Source organism: Ovis canadensis, chromosome 7, assembly GCF_042477335.2.
Source record: "Ovis canadensis isolate MfBH-ARS-UI-01 breed Bighorn chromosome 7, ARS-UI_OviCan_v2, whole genome shotgun sequence".
Classification (NCBI taxonomy): Eukaryota; Metazoa; Chordata; class Mammalia; order Artiodactyla; family Bovidae; genus Ovis; species Ovis canadensis.
The window spans coordinates 24,907,955-24,928,197 of NC_091251.1; the positions used below are offsets into that span (position 1 = coordinate 24,907,955).

Below are 20,243 nucleotides of genomic sequence, written 5' to 3' on the forward strand. Positions count from 1 at the left end.
CACACACTCTCTCTCTCTGGAAGAAACAGACTTGTGATTTCAGTTCCTGCATACCTTAAAATGCATTCCTTTCAGGAATTATTACACTTAAGTATTTGCTATAACAAAATAAACCCCACTTTAAAGGAGTCCAGGTTTTTTTAAATGATTTCTCTAATTCATGTCATAATCTTGTTTTAACAACAGAGTTATGGCAAAACATTTTACATCTTAAAATGTCCAAATCTAAGATATGGCTTAAATATAAATACTTTTCATGGTCCCTTAGAGATGTGTTCAGAATGCTACGTGCAATCCATTAGTGGGTCATGAAATATTTTACCTGGTCATAATCAGCATTTTAAAAATAAGACAAGCAAAAAAAATATATGAGTGCATTACATGTAAGATTAAGCATTGCTTCATGAAATTTGTTTTCAGTTTTATATAGAATATATGTACAATGTATTAGGCTAGAATGTAAAGCAAATTTCTAACCAGATCACAGTCAAAAAGTTTGAAAGCTTCTGCTTTAGAGAGCTGTTTCTCAGCTAGTGAAATACCTGTGAATTCACAAAGAAAAAAGGAATTTTTGCCTTTTTTTCCTGATCCATTCATATACTAATTTGGCCATCTGTTCATGCAGACTCTCTAGGCAATCCTACATTTTTACAGCAACTCCCACTAAAGGGTGGTATTTTTAGTTGCCACCAACCAGCTTCTAGATGAAAAACTGGTGGGACTTCCACGTGGTCCAGTGGTTGAGACTCTGCGCTTCCAAGGCAGGGGGCATAGGTTCGATCCCTGATAGAGGAACTAAGATCCCATAAGCCGCATGGTGCAGCCATGCCAAGATTAAAAATGAAAAAAAGAAAGAAAAACTGGCAAGGAGAGTTGAAGGACCTGGGGCACTGAACCATAATACAAATAATTGTTTTTTATGAGAATTCATTATGGTGGTATACAGCCTGAATATTCACAGTAACTACTGGTAGGATCTAATCTTTATCACTTAAGAATCTACTATTCAGAATTAAGAATCTGTGCAGTTAACTAACTAGTAGTTGAATCTCATAATACTTTAACTGACTTATAGTATATTATTTTGAACCCTCTTACTTGTTTCAGCTTCTGGACACCACCAATAACCAGAGTATCTATCAAATTCTTCTTGAAGAACAAAGGTAGCAACTCCGGCTGATCTGGGATCCTCTTCCATGTTGGCTAGCTCTAAACAAACATAAAGGCAAAATTTTCACAGAAGTTCTCATCTTTTCACAGGTACAAAGCAGAATGATCCATTTATTTTGAAAGGCAGCTATAGTATCGTGGTGAACTGTGAAACCAAATGGACTGAATTCAAATCTGGACTCCATCATCCACCAAATGACTGATCCTGGGCAAATCACCTGATCACATTCCGTTGCAGTGTCCCATTTGTAAATGGGAATAAGAACCTACCTTATATGGTTGTTATGAGGACTAAATGAGCTATTTTTCATAAAGTACTTACAACAAAGCCTGAACCATCATAGTACGTGCTCCATAAATGTCAGGTTTTATTTTCCCATTTAGCTAGGACCATGGGGAAAAGAATACACGAGAAGGGTCCTGGTGCCTTGTAACTCTCCTAAGCCTACCAAGACACAGAATATTTCCATTCTCATGTCCCTTCCCAGTCAATGTCCATTCCTGCCTCAGAAGCACCACTGATCTGATTTCTATCACCAAAGGTTAGTTTTACATATTCCAGACGTTCATGTAAGTGAAATCATACAGTACATACTTTATGTTTGTTGCTGAGTGGTAATCCATTGTATATCACAATTTTTTTATCCATTCATCTGTTAATGGACATCTGAACAGCTTCTAGTTGCTATTATGAAGAGATGCTAAAATCACTCTTTTATTTTTCCGACCCTAGTCACATTTATTGGGGTGTTCACAGAATTCAAGTTATCTCTCCATCTCAAAAACTTCACATTCCACAGTGAGTTTGTGTACAAGTAAATATATTCTTGTATAGTTTCTATGAGACTTGATCTTACAACAAAACAGAAGTCTGATACATCAGTTTCAGCTAAGAATTTTATTTTCAATTCTGAAACTCACATTTGCTCAGAAAAAATTTATCTGAAGCAAACTAAGTATTTGTTTAAAAATGTTATTTATCAATTGATAAATGTCACTTATCAGTTTATAAAAATGTAAGATTTTGATCTTATTTGATGTTTAAGGTTTACTGTGCAGAAAAGGTTTTTGTGTTTTTCCCTGAGATTTCTGATTTTCATTCAAGTTTTCTGATCAGTCAGGATACTGACAGAAGTTTGAATTATCCCCATGGAAACTCTGATATACAATGATAGGTTAAATACTTATAGGTCTTCTGACATTTATTATATTCATAGGTTTCATCCAATCCTAACAGTTAGCTAAGCTATGTGCACTTAGGCAACAGACCAAAATCTGAAAGAGCTCAACAGAAATCATTCTTGTATAAAAATCTTTGTGAACATATGTTTTCATTTCTTTGAATAAAAACCTAGGACTGAAATGGCTGGAATGGAATTTTATGTTTAAATTTATAAGAAACTGCCACATAGTTTTCCAAAGTATCTGTATTATTTTATACACTTACTAGCAATGTATGAGAATTCTTCTCCAATTCTAATGGGTGTATAGTGATATTTCAGTGATTTTAATTTTACAGGTAAGTTTCAATGTATTATTTTTTTCTTATCTGTATTTTCTACATATATTGTCTGAAAATAACGTGTAATATGAACCAGTTGCTCCTTACCAAAAAATTTTGAGAAGGAAATGGCAAAAGAGTTGGACAGCACTAGTGACTAAACAACAAATATTGGTTTCTATACAAACACGTAAAAGAAAAGAAACTGGCACTCTTAACATAAATTAACTACTATATATAAAATATTAGATAAGCCAAAAGGACTTACTGTAAATCACAGGGAACTCTACTCAATATTCTGTAATAATCTAAATGGGAAAATCATTTGAAAAAGAATAGGTATAACTGAATCACTGCTATACACCTTAAACTAACACAACACTGTAAATCGACTATACTCTAATATAAAATAAAAATCAAGTAAGAAAACAACAAACTTTTGAGTCCAGAAGTGTTCAGAACACAGAATCTGTGGGATTCTTTTCATGTTTATATATCAACACATAATTATGTCGTATCTCCAGCAGGGTAATCAAATACACTAATATTCCTGCAGCAAATTTAGGAATAGGCAAACTAAGGAGGATGAGGACTATAAATAACCTCAGGTCAGTTCAGGTCACATCCTGCCACCAAAGAAGTTTTCACAACAACTTAATCAAAACTAAGCTCCGTTTTCCGGGTTTCTGAATTTTGTAATTAATGATGTAGCCATCAGTGCTCAGCTTTCTTGGATCATTCAACGACTCCAAAGTTACACCTCCCATACTGTTTTATGTTTTGTTCTCCTGTAGATGTGATAATATGTATCAGTCGTTTATATCTATCACTTATTACAGGCGTCCCTGGTGATGACCTCAATCACTAAGATTAATTAGATGAATAAATGGTATCACCTTGTTAAGATATGTCCTTTGAGAGTAGAGGTTGGTATGACGTTACTTTTAAGTTTCTCTATATACAAGGCAGAGAATAAGCAAATGCACATGCTGAGTGACTAATAAACCCGTGCAAAAGACTTTCATTTGGAAATTTATTGTGATAAGAGAAATAAAAGTGATGATGCTTACTCTCTACCTACTTCTCTAAATAAACAAATTTCAGACCCTGTCTAAAACACTTCGCAAATATTAAAACTTCAACAACAACCTATGATGACATGCTATTCATTAACCTTTTCACAGATATGAAAACAAAGATAGGTTAAACAACTTACTCAAAAGAACAGAAGTAAAAAACAGTAGATGAGACTCAAATCTAGATACTCCAGTTCTAGATGGTATTAACTACTACTCTAACCCTGAAAATAAAAAATATACCATATACCTACATGCACAGAAAAAAAATTAATAAAAATACTATTATAGTGGGCTTCCCTGCTGGCTCAGTGGTAAAGAACCTGCCTACCAATGCAGGAGACACAGGTTCAATGCCAGGTCTGGGAAGATCCCACACGCCACGGAGCAGCTAAGCCTGTGCACAACTACTGAGTCTGTGCTCTAGAGCCTGTGAGCGCAAATACCGAGCCCATGTGCGTCACCTACTGAAGGCCACATGCCTGCAGCCCTTGCTCTGCAACAAAAGAAGCTACCACGATAAGCAGCCTACACATGGCAACGAAGAGTAGCCCCCACTCACCGCAACTACAGAAAAGCCTACGCAGCAGCGAAGACCCAGCACAGCCAAATATAAATAAAATGGTTAAAAGAGAAATGTCACACGAGAGAATCACTTCTCAGATCTGTAAAATAAATTCCAACACACACACACACCCAGCATACACACACATCCAGCAGGATCTCAGTGGTTTCTACTTTAAATTCTGCCAATCTTCACAATAATCCTGTATGGAAAACAATTCTACTGCAGGAAAAAACATACAGACTAAAAACATGCCTTATTTCTAACAGTCACTGTCAAAGCAGTCCCAGCCCCAAGTACAATAACCAGTACATAGTGAGTCTCTAATGTTTGTTGAAACCATGAACAAATGGCTAGGATTTCCAACCCAGATTTACTAACTACTAACCTAAACTTTGTTTTGCCAGTGGTAGCTGTCCCGACTTCCTGACTCCAGATGAAGACTCATTAAACACCAAAATATGGACATTTTACTTAAAAATTTCCCTACTCCTCCCCCTTTTCTCTATTCTACACTCTAGTTTTAGGTTGTTAAAACCTGGGTATTTACAGTATTTATACTAGTTAAGCTTTGCCCTCTCTCTAGACTTGCACTTTTCAAATATAACTTTCACAAACTATTCAGAACAATTTATCTACAATATGACTCTGACCACACTACTCAACTGCTAAAAGCTTTTTCCAGTGAACCCCCATATCATGATAAAGGCCATGTTCATTTACCTAAGAAATTGTCCACCCTTCTCCTTGCCCTCATGTTCCAGCCTCATCTTTCTCTATATCTTGACTCATACCTCATGCTTTAGGAGCGTAGGACTGCTTCTAATTCATACAAACTATGATGCCTTCTGCAGCAAGGCCTTTCCAGGCTGTCCTTTTGACTGGAGTGTACTGGCTAATGTACAGTCACTAGCTGAGAGCAGTTTAACTGTCATCTCTGGTGGCTCAAAGGTTAAAGTGTCTGCCTGCAATGTGGGAGACCTGGGTTCGATCCCTGGGTCGGGAAGATACCCTGGAGAAGGAAATGGCAACCCACTCCAGTATTCTTGCCTGGAGAATCCCATGGACAGAGGAGCCTGGTGGGCTACAGTCCACGGGTGGCAAAGAGTCGGACACGACTGAGTGACTTCACTAAGTTTCATCTCTTCAGGTAAGCCTCCTGGGACCACTATCCTGGCTTGTACTCTTTTAACACCCAATGTTTGCTATTTATCATTCTGTTTTGTTATTTGTTTATAAAGTTTCCTGTAGGGCCAGGACTATGTCTTATTCAATTCTGTATCCTTAGTTCCCTCCACATTGTCTGGCACACAGGAACTTGATATATCTTTGTTGACTGACAATGGTTAGAACAGATTTCTTGACTTCTATTCAGTGTTTTAAATCAATGTAAGTTGTTCAGGAAAAGGCTTCTTCTATAACACTGACTATCCTAATGAAAAATCTGTTGCCAATACACTATCATATTCTAAAATAATTTATTAAGGAAGATGCCCATGCCCAATAAATCAGTTTTATGACCATCAAATTATGAGAAAGTTGGACAATAAATTTTTAGAGGGACTGTCCTTCATCATGGAGCTTAACCTTAAGGTCTATTTCCACGTTAAAAAAAACCAAACACTACTTCCCTTCTTTCATTTGTATAAGAGCTTTAGAGGAAAAAGGAAAAAAATCCATATCATTTCTGTGCTTTTAGTGAAAGTGGCTCAGTCATGTCTGACTCTTTGAGACCCCATGGGCTATATATATAGCCCAAGGAATTCTCTAGGCCAGAATACTGGAATAGGTGGCCTTTCCCTTCTCCAGGGGATCGTCCTAACCCAGGGATCGAACCAAGGTCACCTGCATTGCAGGCGGATTCTTTACCAGCTGAGCCACAAGGGAAGCCCTTTTAGTAGTGCTCAGCATTATTAAAGTCATTTCAATAAAAATTGAATATTTCTAAAACATAGAAAGTTTTATTTTTCCTATTACGACAAAATAACTAAGTAGGCTCTCCAAAAAGGGAAAATACATTTTTAAGTAGTTCTTACAGTGTGTATTGAGTTTTTCTGTTTGTTTTCCTAAAAACAAGATTTTTTAAAATTAAATTTTATTTCAATCAGAGAAGTGCTACTGTTGTGCTGTCTGAAAATAACCATTAAAACAAGGTAGCATTACAGTGATTCTTTTTGTTTGTTATTTCATTTTTGGTGGTGGTAGAGGTAGTTCTTTCTTCTACCCCATAGGAAATTTTATGTAATCTAGTGTTCTCAGAAACTTGTATTCTTTTTGTTGTTTTAAGCTTCACTATCATCTTTTCTAAGGTTTACTGAGGTATAATTGACATTAAAAGTGCATGCATTGAATATATACTTGATTATTTGGGACATGTGAAGACACCTATAATATCAGCAAAATCAAGACATTAAACATAGCCATCAACTTCAAAAAAAAACAAGTAGCATTCTAGAGGTGATATATACAAGTTTATAAAAAAAGTTATATTTGTTTTTAAATTTTAAAGATTTAAATTTAAAATACAAAGATCATCTAGCATGCTTTTATTTCAAAATGTAAGCAAAGGCAAATTAAATTTTAAAAATACTTTCTAGGAAAATTGATTTGAAGAACCTGAATTACCATTGTGCACATAAGTGAGCCTCCTTTCTTCTCTCGTTACAATGTTTGATATCCAAATATCATTGCTATGTATAAAAGCAATCCAGTCTGGATCAGCTGGGCATAGTTTTGGATCCATCCGAATGTTGGGACAACTAGTCTCCACTAAATTGGGCCGTAAGGGTTGTTGCTAGAAAAGTAAACAATATTTAAAGGCAAGTATCAGGCTTATACATATGCATTTACATACATACAATACAGGGTGTTTGCTGGCACCCTTCCTATAAAATGAATAATAATCCCAAGTATAATATCAACTGTGATAACTGCTCTCCAGAAAAATGTACTGATATGTCTTAACTTACAAGAAACGGATCATTTTTTTCCTATGAATTAATAAGCTAAGCATAACAGGAATGGAAATAAAGACAATATAACAGCACCTCACAAATTTTGTTGACCAAACCTGTTAAACAGAGTAATTATCATTTCTTGCATACTTTTATTAAACTTATACGCCTATTTCACTTACTAAATGTTTCCATTTTACCAGTATAAAATAATCTGTTCATAAAATTGTAATGAAAGCTAGAAGCATCACAATTTTATCAGAAGAACAGTTCTAATATCACATGAAAAACTGCCTGGAATAAAATCAAACTTTTAAACTATTTATTGAGATGAATTAAGCTCTTAGAAGAACCATAAAGGGATTGTCTTGTGATATCATTATCTTTGAAAATCCAACTCAGCAATTACACAAAAAATGGCACACTGACTCCCTTTACTACATAACTAACATAACTACTACATAACTAACTCTTCCTACATAACAAGTGTTTTCAGTATTTTAAAATTATATAACTAATGTCACTGAAAAATTATTAACTAAAAATTGGAAATTAATACCCTATTTCCTATTTTCTTTACTACTAAGTTAGTGGTAAAAAACTGGTAAGCAGAATTTTTTAGTTTAACTATCTTTCTGATTTGGACACAAATAATTTTAGGACACCTAACAGTTTATCAAGTAGTAAAATCAACTTACAGTAAATCCTTGTGGCCCTCCATCTTTTACATGGTAAATTCCACTACCAGCTTGAAATAGAAATGTTCCACTTCCTTGGTGATAATCATAAGAAGCAATTCCAACTGTTCCAATGCGTTTTCTTTCCCGTAATAGTTCTTCTTCTCGAGAATACATTCCATAGTCCAGTGTCGCCTAATGCAGAAAGAGAGGTCTCCTATTCCAGTTTTCTGAAAGCCAGCTTTTTGCTTTTATTAATAGCACTGAAATTCTAGTATCTACGGTATTATTGAGTTTACATTTTGAGTGATCCCAAAATTTGTTACAACTTTAAACAGATTAATTTTGGGAAGTCTGCTGAAAAATTTGGTAAAAGGTCCCTAGATGAATACTGCATACATTAGAGAGCAAGAGTTAAGCTCCATCACTTTGTTTTGTTTTGTTTTGTTTCTTAGCTCCATCACTTTGACTTGGCATTCAAGATCTCCTACAACTTAAATGTAATACAGCAGCTCTGCATGCATTTAAGAGGAGACTCTGAAGTAGTTTAACTTCTTCAAAAGTAGTTTTCTTCACTTTCAGAGTAGTAGTAAACCATCTACTTCAGCACTGTGAAGATTAACTTAGATAAAAATATGTAAAATGTTTATCAGCACAATGACTGGCACAGAGTAAAGTTCTCAAACATGAGCTGTCATTAGTACCTTTCCACTACATCTGCTAATACTACTCTAATAAAACCCCAGGTCAGGCCCATCACATCACTGATGTAAAACCCAGTACGTGGTGTTCTGGCTCCCGGCCTTTGTTCCATTTCCCTTCACACCGAGAGGCCATTTTTCTTTCTATCCATCTGAGTTTTACTGTTATCCCAAAACCTCAGCCCTAAATCAATGCTGGCCAGGAAAGTTTCCTGATATTTATATGAGTTACTATCTCTTTTACTCATTTGGCTATAGTTTTGTTTTTCACTTTCTTTCAGTAAATGAATTAAAAAAAACCTTGAGAGCAGAATCTGTCTCATTTTGTTTTCCCACTTAAAGCAACAGCTAAAATCTCCCTCAAAGAATATTTGTAATTAATGATTGATGATGATGAGGGGCCTTCCCAAACTAAAAGTAGTATCTGATACATATATATAATTTCACATGTATAAGAAGAAACATAAAGAAAAATCTAGTAAGTGCTAGTTTTAAGAATTTATATCCACAGCTTCCCTAAGAGCTCTTTATGATAAAGAGATAAATAAGGGAAACAGACATGGTTTCTGCTATCAACGATTAATTACTTTATTTTATTTTATTTAGCCATGCCACAGCTTGCAGGATTTTAGTTTCCAAATCAAACTTTGGTTTCCCACAGTGGAAGCATGGAATCCCAATCACTGGATCATCAGGGACGTCTCAAGGACTAATACTTTAAAAGTAGTCAAGTTTATATATCCGGAAAAACACATAATTTAAGAAGATACATGCACCCGAACATGCATTGCAGCACTATTTACAACAGCCAGGACATAGAAGCAACCTAAATATCCATCAGCAGACGAATAAACAAAACAGATACGGTACATATGTATGTACAATGGAATATCACTCAGCCACAAAAAAGGATGAAATAATGCCATTTACAGCAATATGGATGGACCCAGAGATTGCCACATTGAATAGTCAAACATATGATACTGCTTACATGTGGAATCTAAAAATAAATATAGATACCAAGTCAGTGGGAGGAGGGATAAATTGGGAGATTGGGACCGACATATACGGACTATTATGCATAAAACAGATGACTGGTAAGGACCTACTCTATACCACAGGAAACTCATTCAGTATTCTATAATGGCCTATATGAGACAATAAGCTAAAAAAATGTGTATATGTAAATGTATAAATGATTCACTCTGCTGTATACCTGAAACTAAGATAACACTGTAAGCCAACTATACTCTAATAAAAATTTAATAAATAAAATAATCATATGGATTGAAATCCTTGTATTTTCCTCTCAACTTTATGGTAAGCCTAAAATTGCTTTAAAAAATCATTTTTAATGAAAAAAAATAAAAGTATGTATGCATATCCAAATATATTAAATCATACACTTGAATACTTGCAATTTTTATATGTCAACCATACCTCAATAAACCTTTAAAAAGTGAAACCATATAAAGCACTACATGAAAACATGGGTAAATTCTTTTATAACCTGAGTGTAGAAAAACTGTCCTATGATAGACAAATTCTAGAAGCAATATCAAAAGGATATATTCTATCATACAAAACCTTTCATGTGGTGCATGGGCACATGCACATGCACACACACACACACACACACACACACCATAAAGAAGTAAAAATGCAAATTACAACTTCATGAAAACATCTGAAACTCTATCACAGACAAAGGGTGAGTATCTCCAGGAAATAAAAGGCTTCTAAAAATGAAAAAAGGACCACGCTACATAAAAATGGTTTATAGATAAAAAGATGGTCAACTCTCCCTATAAAAGAATAGCAAATTAAACTACAATTGGGATAGCATTTCTATCAGATTTGCAAAAAATCCAAATGTCTGACTACAAACTGTGTTGGAAAATCTATGGGAAAACAGGTATAATTATTCCTTGCTGATGGAAATTCATAATGGCACAGCTCCTATGGAAGGAAATTTGATACCTAGCAAAGTTACAAAACCATGTACCGTCTGGTCCAACGATTTCAGCTCTAGGAATCTAGTTTAAAGATACACTGGCAAAATGTAAAAAGTTGTATGCCCAAGCCATTTTACTACAGTACTATTTATAATACAAAGATTGAAAATAACTAAAATGTCCATCAAGAGGGAAGTGGTTGAATATGGTTTGTCTGTACAACACAACACAGATGTAAAAACAAATAAAGATTATGTATACAGCTTGTCCCTCAGTATCTAGTACCCAAATCAAAGTCTCTTAATACCACTTTCCTCTAAAGGAAGCAGACAGATATGGCTGATTCCAAGCATGGAAAAGGCAATGTGAAAGATGATCATGAAACATCTCCATACCACCAAGTAAGAGAAATACCAACTACCACCAGGATCATGTCAAAGTGATTTGATCTGTCAAGTTGACGGGGACTCTAACAGTCAAAAATAAGACAATTTGTACAATAAGAATAACGACTGTAAATGGATCAAAAGATACCAAACAGGCTTACACTGTAAGTTAATAAAGATATAAAAATGGAAACAAAATACCCTCCAAAACTCCTAATTTATGACACATAGAAAACTGTGTTTGAAGAATGGGAAATAAAGGAAAGAAACATCCTGCCTTTCTATCGTGAACTCCTCCTCAGGATCACTGAATAGTTGTTGAATAGCAGTTTTCTCTGTATAGAAATTTCTCAGTTAATAAATGAAGAAGGAATGATAAATATAATAGATCTAGGTAATGATCAAATGATGCTATCATCACAGGCAACTAAAGCTCTATATGACTTTTGATGGGGGCATACAACATTATTGATGAAGTATTCTTTACCTTTTAAATTGTACAAAAAATATATACATATAAATAATATATATAACATAAAATTTACCACCTTAACAACTTTTTAAAGTGTACCATTCAGTACTGTTAATTATATTCACATTGTTGTGCAACCCATCTCCAGAACTTTGCCATTTTGCAAAACTGAAACTCTATATCCATTAAACTTATTAAACAGCACCTCCTCACTTTTCTCTCCCTCAGTCCCTGCCAACTACCATTCTGATAGTCTATTTGACTGCTTTGGGCATCCCATATAAGTGGAGTCATATAGCATTTGTCCTTTCGTGATTGGCTTATTTCACTTTTCATAGTGGCTTCATGGTTCCTTGATGTTGAAGCATGTTACAATTTCCTTCCTTTTTAAGGCTGAATAATATTCTATCACATGTATATGCCAGATTTTATTTATTCGTTCATCTGTCCATGGACACTTTGGCTATTTATGAATTATGCTGCTATGGACATGGTGTAGAATTTGTTCAAGACCTTGCTTTCAATTTTTTTGATCTGTAAAGTAGTCTTGGGTGGGGAGGGGAAGCAAACCTGTGTCTAATCAAGCTTCTAGATCTGACTACCTATTTCTATTTATAGGAAATATAGGAAACTGAAGAACATATCAAATAACACCACAGGAATACAATCAGCAGAACAGACCCTCTTTTTTCAATAGATAAACCGCAATGGGGAGAAAAGGACAGAAAGAAAATCAGAGGACTAAAAGTAAAAGAAATTTAAGAAACCTATCAATCAACTGTAACATATGAAACTTATTTCAATCCTATTTAACAAATCAAGTGTAAAAAAAAAGAGAACATTTACCTAAAAATCAAGAAAATTTGAATATTTCATATGAAGAAATAATTAATGATTTTTTAAAGATATGATGATACTGTGGTAATGTCTCTAAAGAATATATATTCTTTAGAGACATGATTTATTTAGGAGTGAAATGATATACTTGGGAGCTCTTTCAAAATAATCTAAAACGTGGGGGTGGGGACTGGTAAGGCTGTAATGAAACACTGATGGCCAAGATGTGATAATTGCTAAAACTAGTTCACATGGGATTCTACTTTTGTATGGTTTGAAATGTTCCATAATAGACCTCAAAAAAAACCCACAAAAACCTCTGACTCACTAATTTACAACCTATTCCATGTGAAAATTACCATTATTTTAGTTCAACACACTGTTCTTAGAATAAGAAATGTTTCTGCTTTAAAGAAAAATCACAAACCAATGTGAAAAACAACATCCTTGATAAACAGCTGTAGTCAAAATGGTTAGCTGTCATGGACGCTATTTTTTTTTTTTTTTTACTTCCTAAGAGAAATATCACATTTTGGTTCATTTAGTCCAAATATGCCATTCAATGATATTCAATGTAAAAATATAAAGTGAGAACCTAAAAGGCAAACAATTGTACCCAAACTATGATCTTGTTCTTTTGATGTTTTTGACCATTTACATTTTGTCTAAAAAAACTTAACCTTTGATTTTCCCTAAATTGAGTCATGCTATTTAGAAACAAAAACTGAACTTAGTACCTTTATTTAATCCTTATATTAGTACTGTTACTAAATATCAGACCTACAAATTCAATTTAAAGATTTAAGTAAAAGCTTTCTGGAAATATACATTACTTCTTTTACGTGAACAATTCTTTCCCAAAATGTGAGAACCATGTAACTAGCAAGTTTACAGAAGGGAAAGGTGGCTAAACAGGGAGAAGGTAATTAAAAAAAAAATCTGGGAGCTTCCCTGGTGGTCTAGTAGTTAGACCACCTAACTAGCTTCCCTAGTGGTCTGCAGAGGCGTGGGTTTGATCCCTGGTAGGGGAACTGAGATCACACGTGGCACACCACACTGGGTAGCCAAAAAAACACTGAATTGTATTAATAACATCTAATATCCCTAGTCTCAGATATTGAGAATTAAATGAACTTTCAGGGTCATACATAGAAAAACACAAAAACGTTTTAATTCTTTTTTTATATTATGGCTTATTGGTCTTTTAAAATTATTTTTATTATTGCTTTATTAACATTTATCTTAATTCCTTTTGATTCATATCTACTTCAAATATAAGATCCCAACTGAATTTCTGCCCCTAAATAAATGCGATACTAAAAACATACACAAAATCATAATAATAACAACATTTAATCCTACCTGAAAAAGATCCAAAAGAGGCTTCCAAGAGAGCATTAAGACTGCTGCTCTGTTGATGGTTTTGGGAATTTCAGAATAAAACAGTGTATTTTCTCTGTTCTCGCCAGACATAGCTATAAAAGAAAACAGATCATTTTTTGTTACTTTAAGAAATGGCAATCTGCTTACTACAGTCACAGCAGTAAGTACACAACGCCTCTTACACACTGCAGGATGCTGTACTCTATGGGACCGATAACGCATGTTAACAAGGCAGAGATGCGCACGTCATACGCCATGGCAGTTTTCTTCAGTAAAACCCAGGCTCCCAGAAAATGTTCAAATCTTAGTCCTCAAAGCAAACATAAAAGGTGTATAAGATTTTGTAAGGGTTAAGTGTCATTATTAGTTTTTAAAAAAATTGTTAGTGTCTTATAAATTGGCAACAGACTTACTAGATTTCAAATGGGGGTGCTTTGTGACAACTTCAGATGATTAAGCTTCTTTTTCTGAATCATTTACAGTATTTATTTAGAAATATACATAGGTCTAACTGAATTCGAATTTTTCTTCAATATAAATATCTATCACTATAATCACTAATAAGCTTCAAATGAAAGCACATTCACATTAAAACAACACAGAATCTGGTATCTGATTTGCTAAAAGTCTCTTTATCCTTTATTCAGGAACTGTGAAAGAAAGAGCTCCACACTAAGTAGAAGACCGGTCTATTCTGTGAAATCATAGGATAACCGAATGGGAAGATCACAGCAGTGTAGAATAAACTACATGACAGAGAGAAGTACCAGAAATACACCATGGTTATGAAGAGGTGAACCAAAGAAAACTCACAGTAAAATAAAGTCCTACTACTCTACCATAAAGGTACCAGCAAGGCATCACTTTCAAAAAAAAGCTAGGGGAGAGAGAAAGAGAAAGTAAGTAACACCGGAAGAACAAAAACTCTCTCCTAGCAGAATAAATCTTCAGCCTTGTGTTTCTGATAATGGCAGAGAAGGCAGCCTGTGGAAGGACATGCTAACTTCCATGCTAACCCTTGCAAAGATTGGGGATGAGTCCCCAAAGATCCACAGCTTCCTGTACCCCTTTATTATCCTAAGTTTTACTTAAACCTTTCTTAGTCTGTCTTGCCTTAGTAAAAAGTTAGTTATCAGCTGATACTTATTTTCAGCATTTGTGGGAGTGTTAGTGGCTCAGCTGTGTCTGACTCTTGTGACCCCATGGACTGTAGCCTGCCAGGCTCCTCTGACCATGGGACTCTCCAGGCAAGAATACTGTGGTGGGTCGCCACTTCCTTCTCCAGGGGATCTCCCCAACCCAGCACTTAGTTTTACCTTAAATCTACTTTGCACATTCCAGAGTTACTTTGTTACATATTTCTTAAGACAGTAGCCACTTATCCATACTATTCATAATCTTACAAAATATGATCATATCCTCCTTAAGCCTTTCCCTTCTAAGAGCTTTCAGTATTCGACTAGGATAAAGCTGTTTCTCATCTATTCTCAGTGAGAGTCATTTCCCACAATCCCTTCACATTCCCCTCTTGAAACTGCTACTGTTCCGTGTCTTCTAGGATACAACCGTGACCAATAAAAACTTCTAAGGTACACACACTCCAGCTCTGTGTAACACAGAATGACCTTTTCCCACTGTTTCTTTCTTGTTGATGCAACAGTATTTACTGGTGTCTGAAGTATATTAAATTTTTTGAAACAAACTTATATGGAAACAATTAATATTCAGGTAGCTATACAACACTCGAGCAAATAAAATGGCATACAACTTTCTTGAAAAGCTCATTACTTTAAAGAGGACTTCTCTGGTGGTCCAGGGGTTAAGAATCAGCCTGCCAAAGCAGAGGACACAGTTTCAGTCCTTGGTCCAGGAAGATTCCACAAGTCACAGGGCAACTAAACACAGGCATCGCCAGCGCGGAGCCCACGCGCTGCAGCTACTGAAGCCTCGAGCACTGGAGTCTGCTCCAGAGCAAAAGAAATCACTGCAATGAGAAGCCTGAGCACAGCAACAAAGAGCAATAACGCCTGCTCACCGCGACCAGAGAAAGCCCTCATGCAGCAATGATGACCCAGCACAGCCAAAAATAAACAAATTTTAAAGACTGACAACTTTCCTAACTTCATCTATAAATATAATGCAATCCTAACAGTTTAAGTAGGATCAGGGGAAAGGAGCTTTAAGCTAATTTAAAGTTCTCACAGAAAAACAAGCAAACACAAATAATCAGGAACAGTATGAAAAAGTAATGAAAAGTAGTTTGTTTACTATCAAACAGTAAAACATCTAAAGTTATAGTAATAATAGTCAGCAGCATAGTACTGGCACTTGATTTGACAGACGGATCAATGGAGCAAAACAAAGTCCAAAGTGCATAAGGATTTCAAAAAAATACAATCTGAAGTTGAAATAACTTTTCTAGATGTCTAGATGGGATACAAAACTACACAAAAAGTAAAAATTTAACTACCAAAAAAAAAACACCAACCACCCACAAATTTCTACAAAAGGGCAAAAGGGACCAAAGGCAAAAAAACATTCAACATTCATGGAAAAAATTCAACATTCAGGGAAAAAAATATCACAATGGATTAATTCCTTCACTGTACCAAAAAATGCTTTAAGTTGACAACAAAAGTACCCACAACCCAATAAAAAATAGACAGTGATGACAAACAGATCAATCACAGAAAAAAACACACAAATGCCTTGTAAATATGTGAAAGGATGCTCAACTTCACTCAGGAGAAATACGAATTAAAGCTACAATGAAACATAGAGATATAAGAACAGCACGATGCCTATCATTAATAATACTATAGTGCACATTTGAAAGTAGCTAAAAGAATAAGTCTTAATAGTTCTCATCACAAGGAAAAAAATTTTTTTTATTAACTGTATGGTGACAGATGTTAATTCGACTTGCTGTAATGGTCATTTCACAATGTATACAAATACTGAATCATTAGGTTGTACACACGAAACTAATGTCAATTATACTTCAATTAAAAAACAATAATAAATAAAAAAATTACAGTGAGGGACTGCTGTTCACCAATTAGATTGGGAAAGATAAAAAGTTTGCTCACTCACTATTGGTACAGGTACAGAGAAATACATACTGAGACAATGATGGCAGGGATGTAAACTCTGTAACTTCCATGGAGGGGTAGTTTGGCAATATCAATAAGAATTCAGAATCTGTACACTTTTTGTCCTAGTAATTCCACTCTTTGCAATCAGTCCTATTAAGTAAATTCACATGTGTATAAAATGATATACAGTGATATTTGCTCCCTCATTTTTTGTAATACCAAAAAGAAAGACCTAAATGCCCATTATTAGGGGACTGGTAAAGTAAAATATGGCATAGTTATATAATGAAATATTCTGAAATTGTTGTTTTAAAAAATCTATAATTACTAATGTGGACTCATGCAGAGAATCTCTTTAAAAAAAAAATCAAACACTTTTGGAGGAGGGCGGGAGACCTATTTTTAAAAACTTGGTAAACAAAGGCACATCAGGAGGTCAGTGCCCTCAAACTCATCTCAGCCCTTCCTTTCCCACCCAACTCCTAGCTGTGGGAGTTTACTCGGGCCTCAGCTCTTTCGGTGTTCTCATCTCTCACATTCTTTTCTTTCTCACTCTACCAACCAAACATTCATTCCCTCAGGCTATGGGTTAGGAAAATAAAATAGCATAGCATGACTACATGAGGAACTCTAAAATTTATGGGCTTGGGATCCCATTTCAACTACTTGTATTAGGGGTGAAATCCCTTTTGGTAAGCACTTTTAATGGTAATTAATAAACATTTTTGTGAGACATTTGTTTACTGTTAAGAACTACAGACAGTATGGCTATAATTTTTAAATACTATACAAAATATAAGGCCTTCCCCCCTAATTTTGCCCAAACTCTCTTCCAACCAAATTGCCTGATTTAGCAATTATTGATGAGCTTTTCTTACAATGCTTCTCCAATCAAAGGGAAGTCTGATTTTCTGCTTCCAACAAAGCCGAAGCATAAGTTTCTTGAGAAAGACATATATGTATTTCCAAGATGACTTGGGCTTCCCTGGTGGCTTAGATGGTAAAGAATCTGCCTGCAACGCAGGAGACCTGGGTTCAATCCCCAGGTTGGGAAAATTCCCTGGAGAAAGGAATGGTTACCCACACCAGTATTCTTGCCTGGAGAATTCTATGGAGAGGAGTCCGGTGGGCTACAGCCCATGGGATCACAAACAGCAGGCATGACTGAAAGACTCACTTTCACTCAGATGACTTACCTAAATATTTCAGCACCATCTCTCAATAAATGTATTCGATGAGTCACAATGAATGAATGAATGGGCCTTTGGGACTTAAGCTAATAATAGTACAAATAATAATTACCAGTTGGTGAATACTAGGTAGCATACTGTAATTTACAACTATTATTTGTTGTTGGTTTTTTTTTCAGGATTTTTTACAACTTTTATTTCTAATCCTAAAAAATAATACTGTAGTGCAGACAACTGCTTGGGAGATCGCATAACAAAAATTTTTTTTTCTTTTCTTTTCTAGTTTTCTTCTTCAGACTAGCTGTAGTAAAATTTGTTTTGGTTCTACAAGAACAGTATTGTGTTTATTAACATTTGTTTAAATTTGGGTTGGCCAAAAAGTTCGTTCAAGTTTTTCCATACGAGCAGACAAAAACCCGAACAAACTTTTTGGTCAACTCAACACTTAAGACAATCCTATGAGAAAGATATTAATCCTTGTTTGATAGATGAGGAAACTGAGACTCACAGGGTAAGTCAGTCAGCCATGGAGTTGATACCAGAGCCTAGGCTTCCGACTCCAAGACCGCCTCTTTATCTACTGCCCTGTGTCTATGTATAAGATAGATAAGTCATAGATAAGTCATTTCTTCCAATGCTGTGCTGTGCTTAGTCGCTCACTTGTGTCTGATTCTTTGCAACCCCGTGGACTGTAGCCCACCAGGCTCCTCTGTTCTCGGGAATTCTCCAGGCAAGAAGACTGGAGTGGGTAGCCTATGCCTTCTCCAGGGGGATGTTTCCAACCCAGGAATCGAACCAGGGTCTCCTGCATTGCAGGCGGATTCTTTACCAGCTGAGCTACCAGCTGTGCCTAAGCTGCTTGGTGTTCAGTCTTTACTGCCTATTTCTTTTACCACATCATTTAAGTAAAGCATTTAAGGTGTATAAACAAAAAAGAAACAAAAAAAGTCAATCAGTGATATAATAGACTTAATGCCGACATATCTTAAATCTGGACTGCATGGGCTCAGGAAGCAGAGACCAAGACCAGCCTTGATTTAGTAAAGTGAAAGCAGCAGCTGCTGAGAGTGGGAACAAACTACTGGTTTTTGTTATTTGTGTTCCTCATCTACCATTCCTAAAGAATCTGACCATTCTGAAGGAAAGTCATTTAAAATTCACTTTAGGAAGAAGTAATATCTGGCATCTTTACTTTGAAAGTAAGATCATGATCAACTGATTTGTTACCTGCAAATAAAAACATAATTAACGGGACAAAAAGTTAAAACAGTACCCAAACTGAAGTTCTTCAAATTTTTTTTTCTCTTTAGTGGAACCATCACTGATTCACTTATCTATTCACCAAAATGTGAGTGCCAGTTGCATCTAGCCTCTAATTTTGAATTAAGAAAGCATTTCCTTTCAGAAACTATGACTTCATACTCACCAAGGTAATAGATCCTGTCCGAATGAGGCCCATCTGGGTCATTCCTCTTCACAAACATAAAATCATGTGGTGCCTTAGCCATCATGTAGCCATGGTATTTTCTGGTATCAGCAAGCAGCTTTTTAAGCTGACTCCAGGAATATCGCTCGACATAAAATGGCTCCAATTTAGGCCGATCCTGTGATTCAATATTCTCCTCACACTCTGCAGTTTCAAAGATCTCAACACCCAGCTGTTCTGTTTCCATCGCTGCTGCCATGTTGCATTTTCCTAAAATAAATAAATAAGCAAGCCACACGAAGTTCACAGATCTGTCCTCTCTTACGCTAATCAGAATGACAGCCTGATTAGGGTCCCTCTCCCCCCCGCCAAAAAAGGGGAAAAATGCTTTTCAGTACAGTTGCAATGAAACTTAGTAAGAAAAGCAATAGCTCCTCCTTCTCTGTGTTCAGTTTGAAACTGAGATTTAAAAAAAAAATTGAGGTCATGTCTATTTCACAGTGACTATAAATCTCTTTGGGAACTTTTATAAAAGGCTCTCCTTAGGTATCTCTTGCCAAAATTCCTTCTTTTTTCCCACACTGGAAGGAAACAGGCCATATGCCAGTTGGCTGCTATGTTCCTTCAAAGAGCATGTCAATAGTGAAGCTAAATGTGCCAGGAGAGTTCAGTGTTCTTGCACTTTAAAAAAGTAATACATTTGATAAATTATGGACTTCTTCAGCTAACAGAAACAATCACAACCAATTAGAACACTAATAAAATTGTTGCAAAAAATGTACTTGTAATAATCATCCTGGAGCATTTACCCAAGATAATACAGTTTCCTTTTAAATAGGAACTCCAAACACCAAA

General features: G+C 35.4%; 1 protein-coding gene across 5 annotated transcripts in view; it reads right to left on the reverse strand.

The window, feature by feature from the left end:
- DPP8 (dipeptidyl peptidase 8) overlaps window positions 1-20,243 on the reverse strand; it is a 53,575-nt gene that overhangs the window by 29,708 nt on the left and 3,624 nt on the right. For all 5 annotated transcript variants that reach the window (XM_069595414.1, XM_069595410.1, XM_069595413.1 and 2 more), the window contains 5 exons: window positions 19,389-19,658; window positions 13,657-13,769; window positions 7,965-8,138; window positions 6,938-7,106; window positions 1,099-1,209 (listed from right to left, as the gene is read on the reverse strand). In XM_069595414.1, coding sequence (XP_069451515.1) covers window positions 1,099-1,209; window positions 6,938-7,106; window positions 7,965-8,138; window positions 13,657-13,769; window positions 19,389-19,658 — 837 coding nt within the window. The remainder of the gene's footprint in view (window positions 1-1,098; window positions 1,210-6,937; window positions 7,107-7,964; window positions 8,139-13,656; window positions 13,770-19,388; window positions 19,659-20,243) is intronic.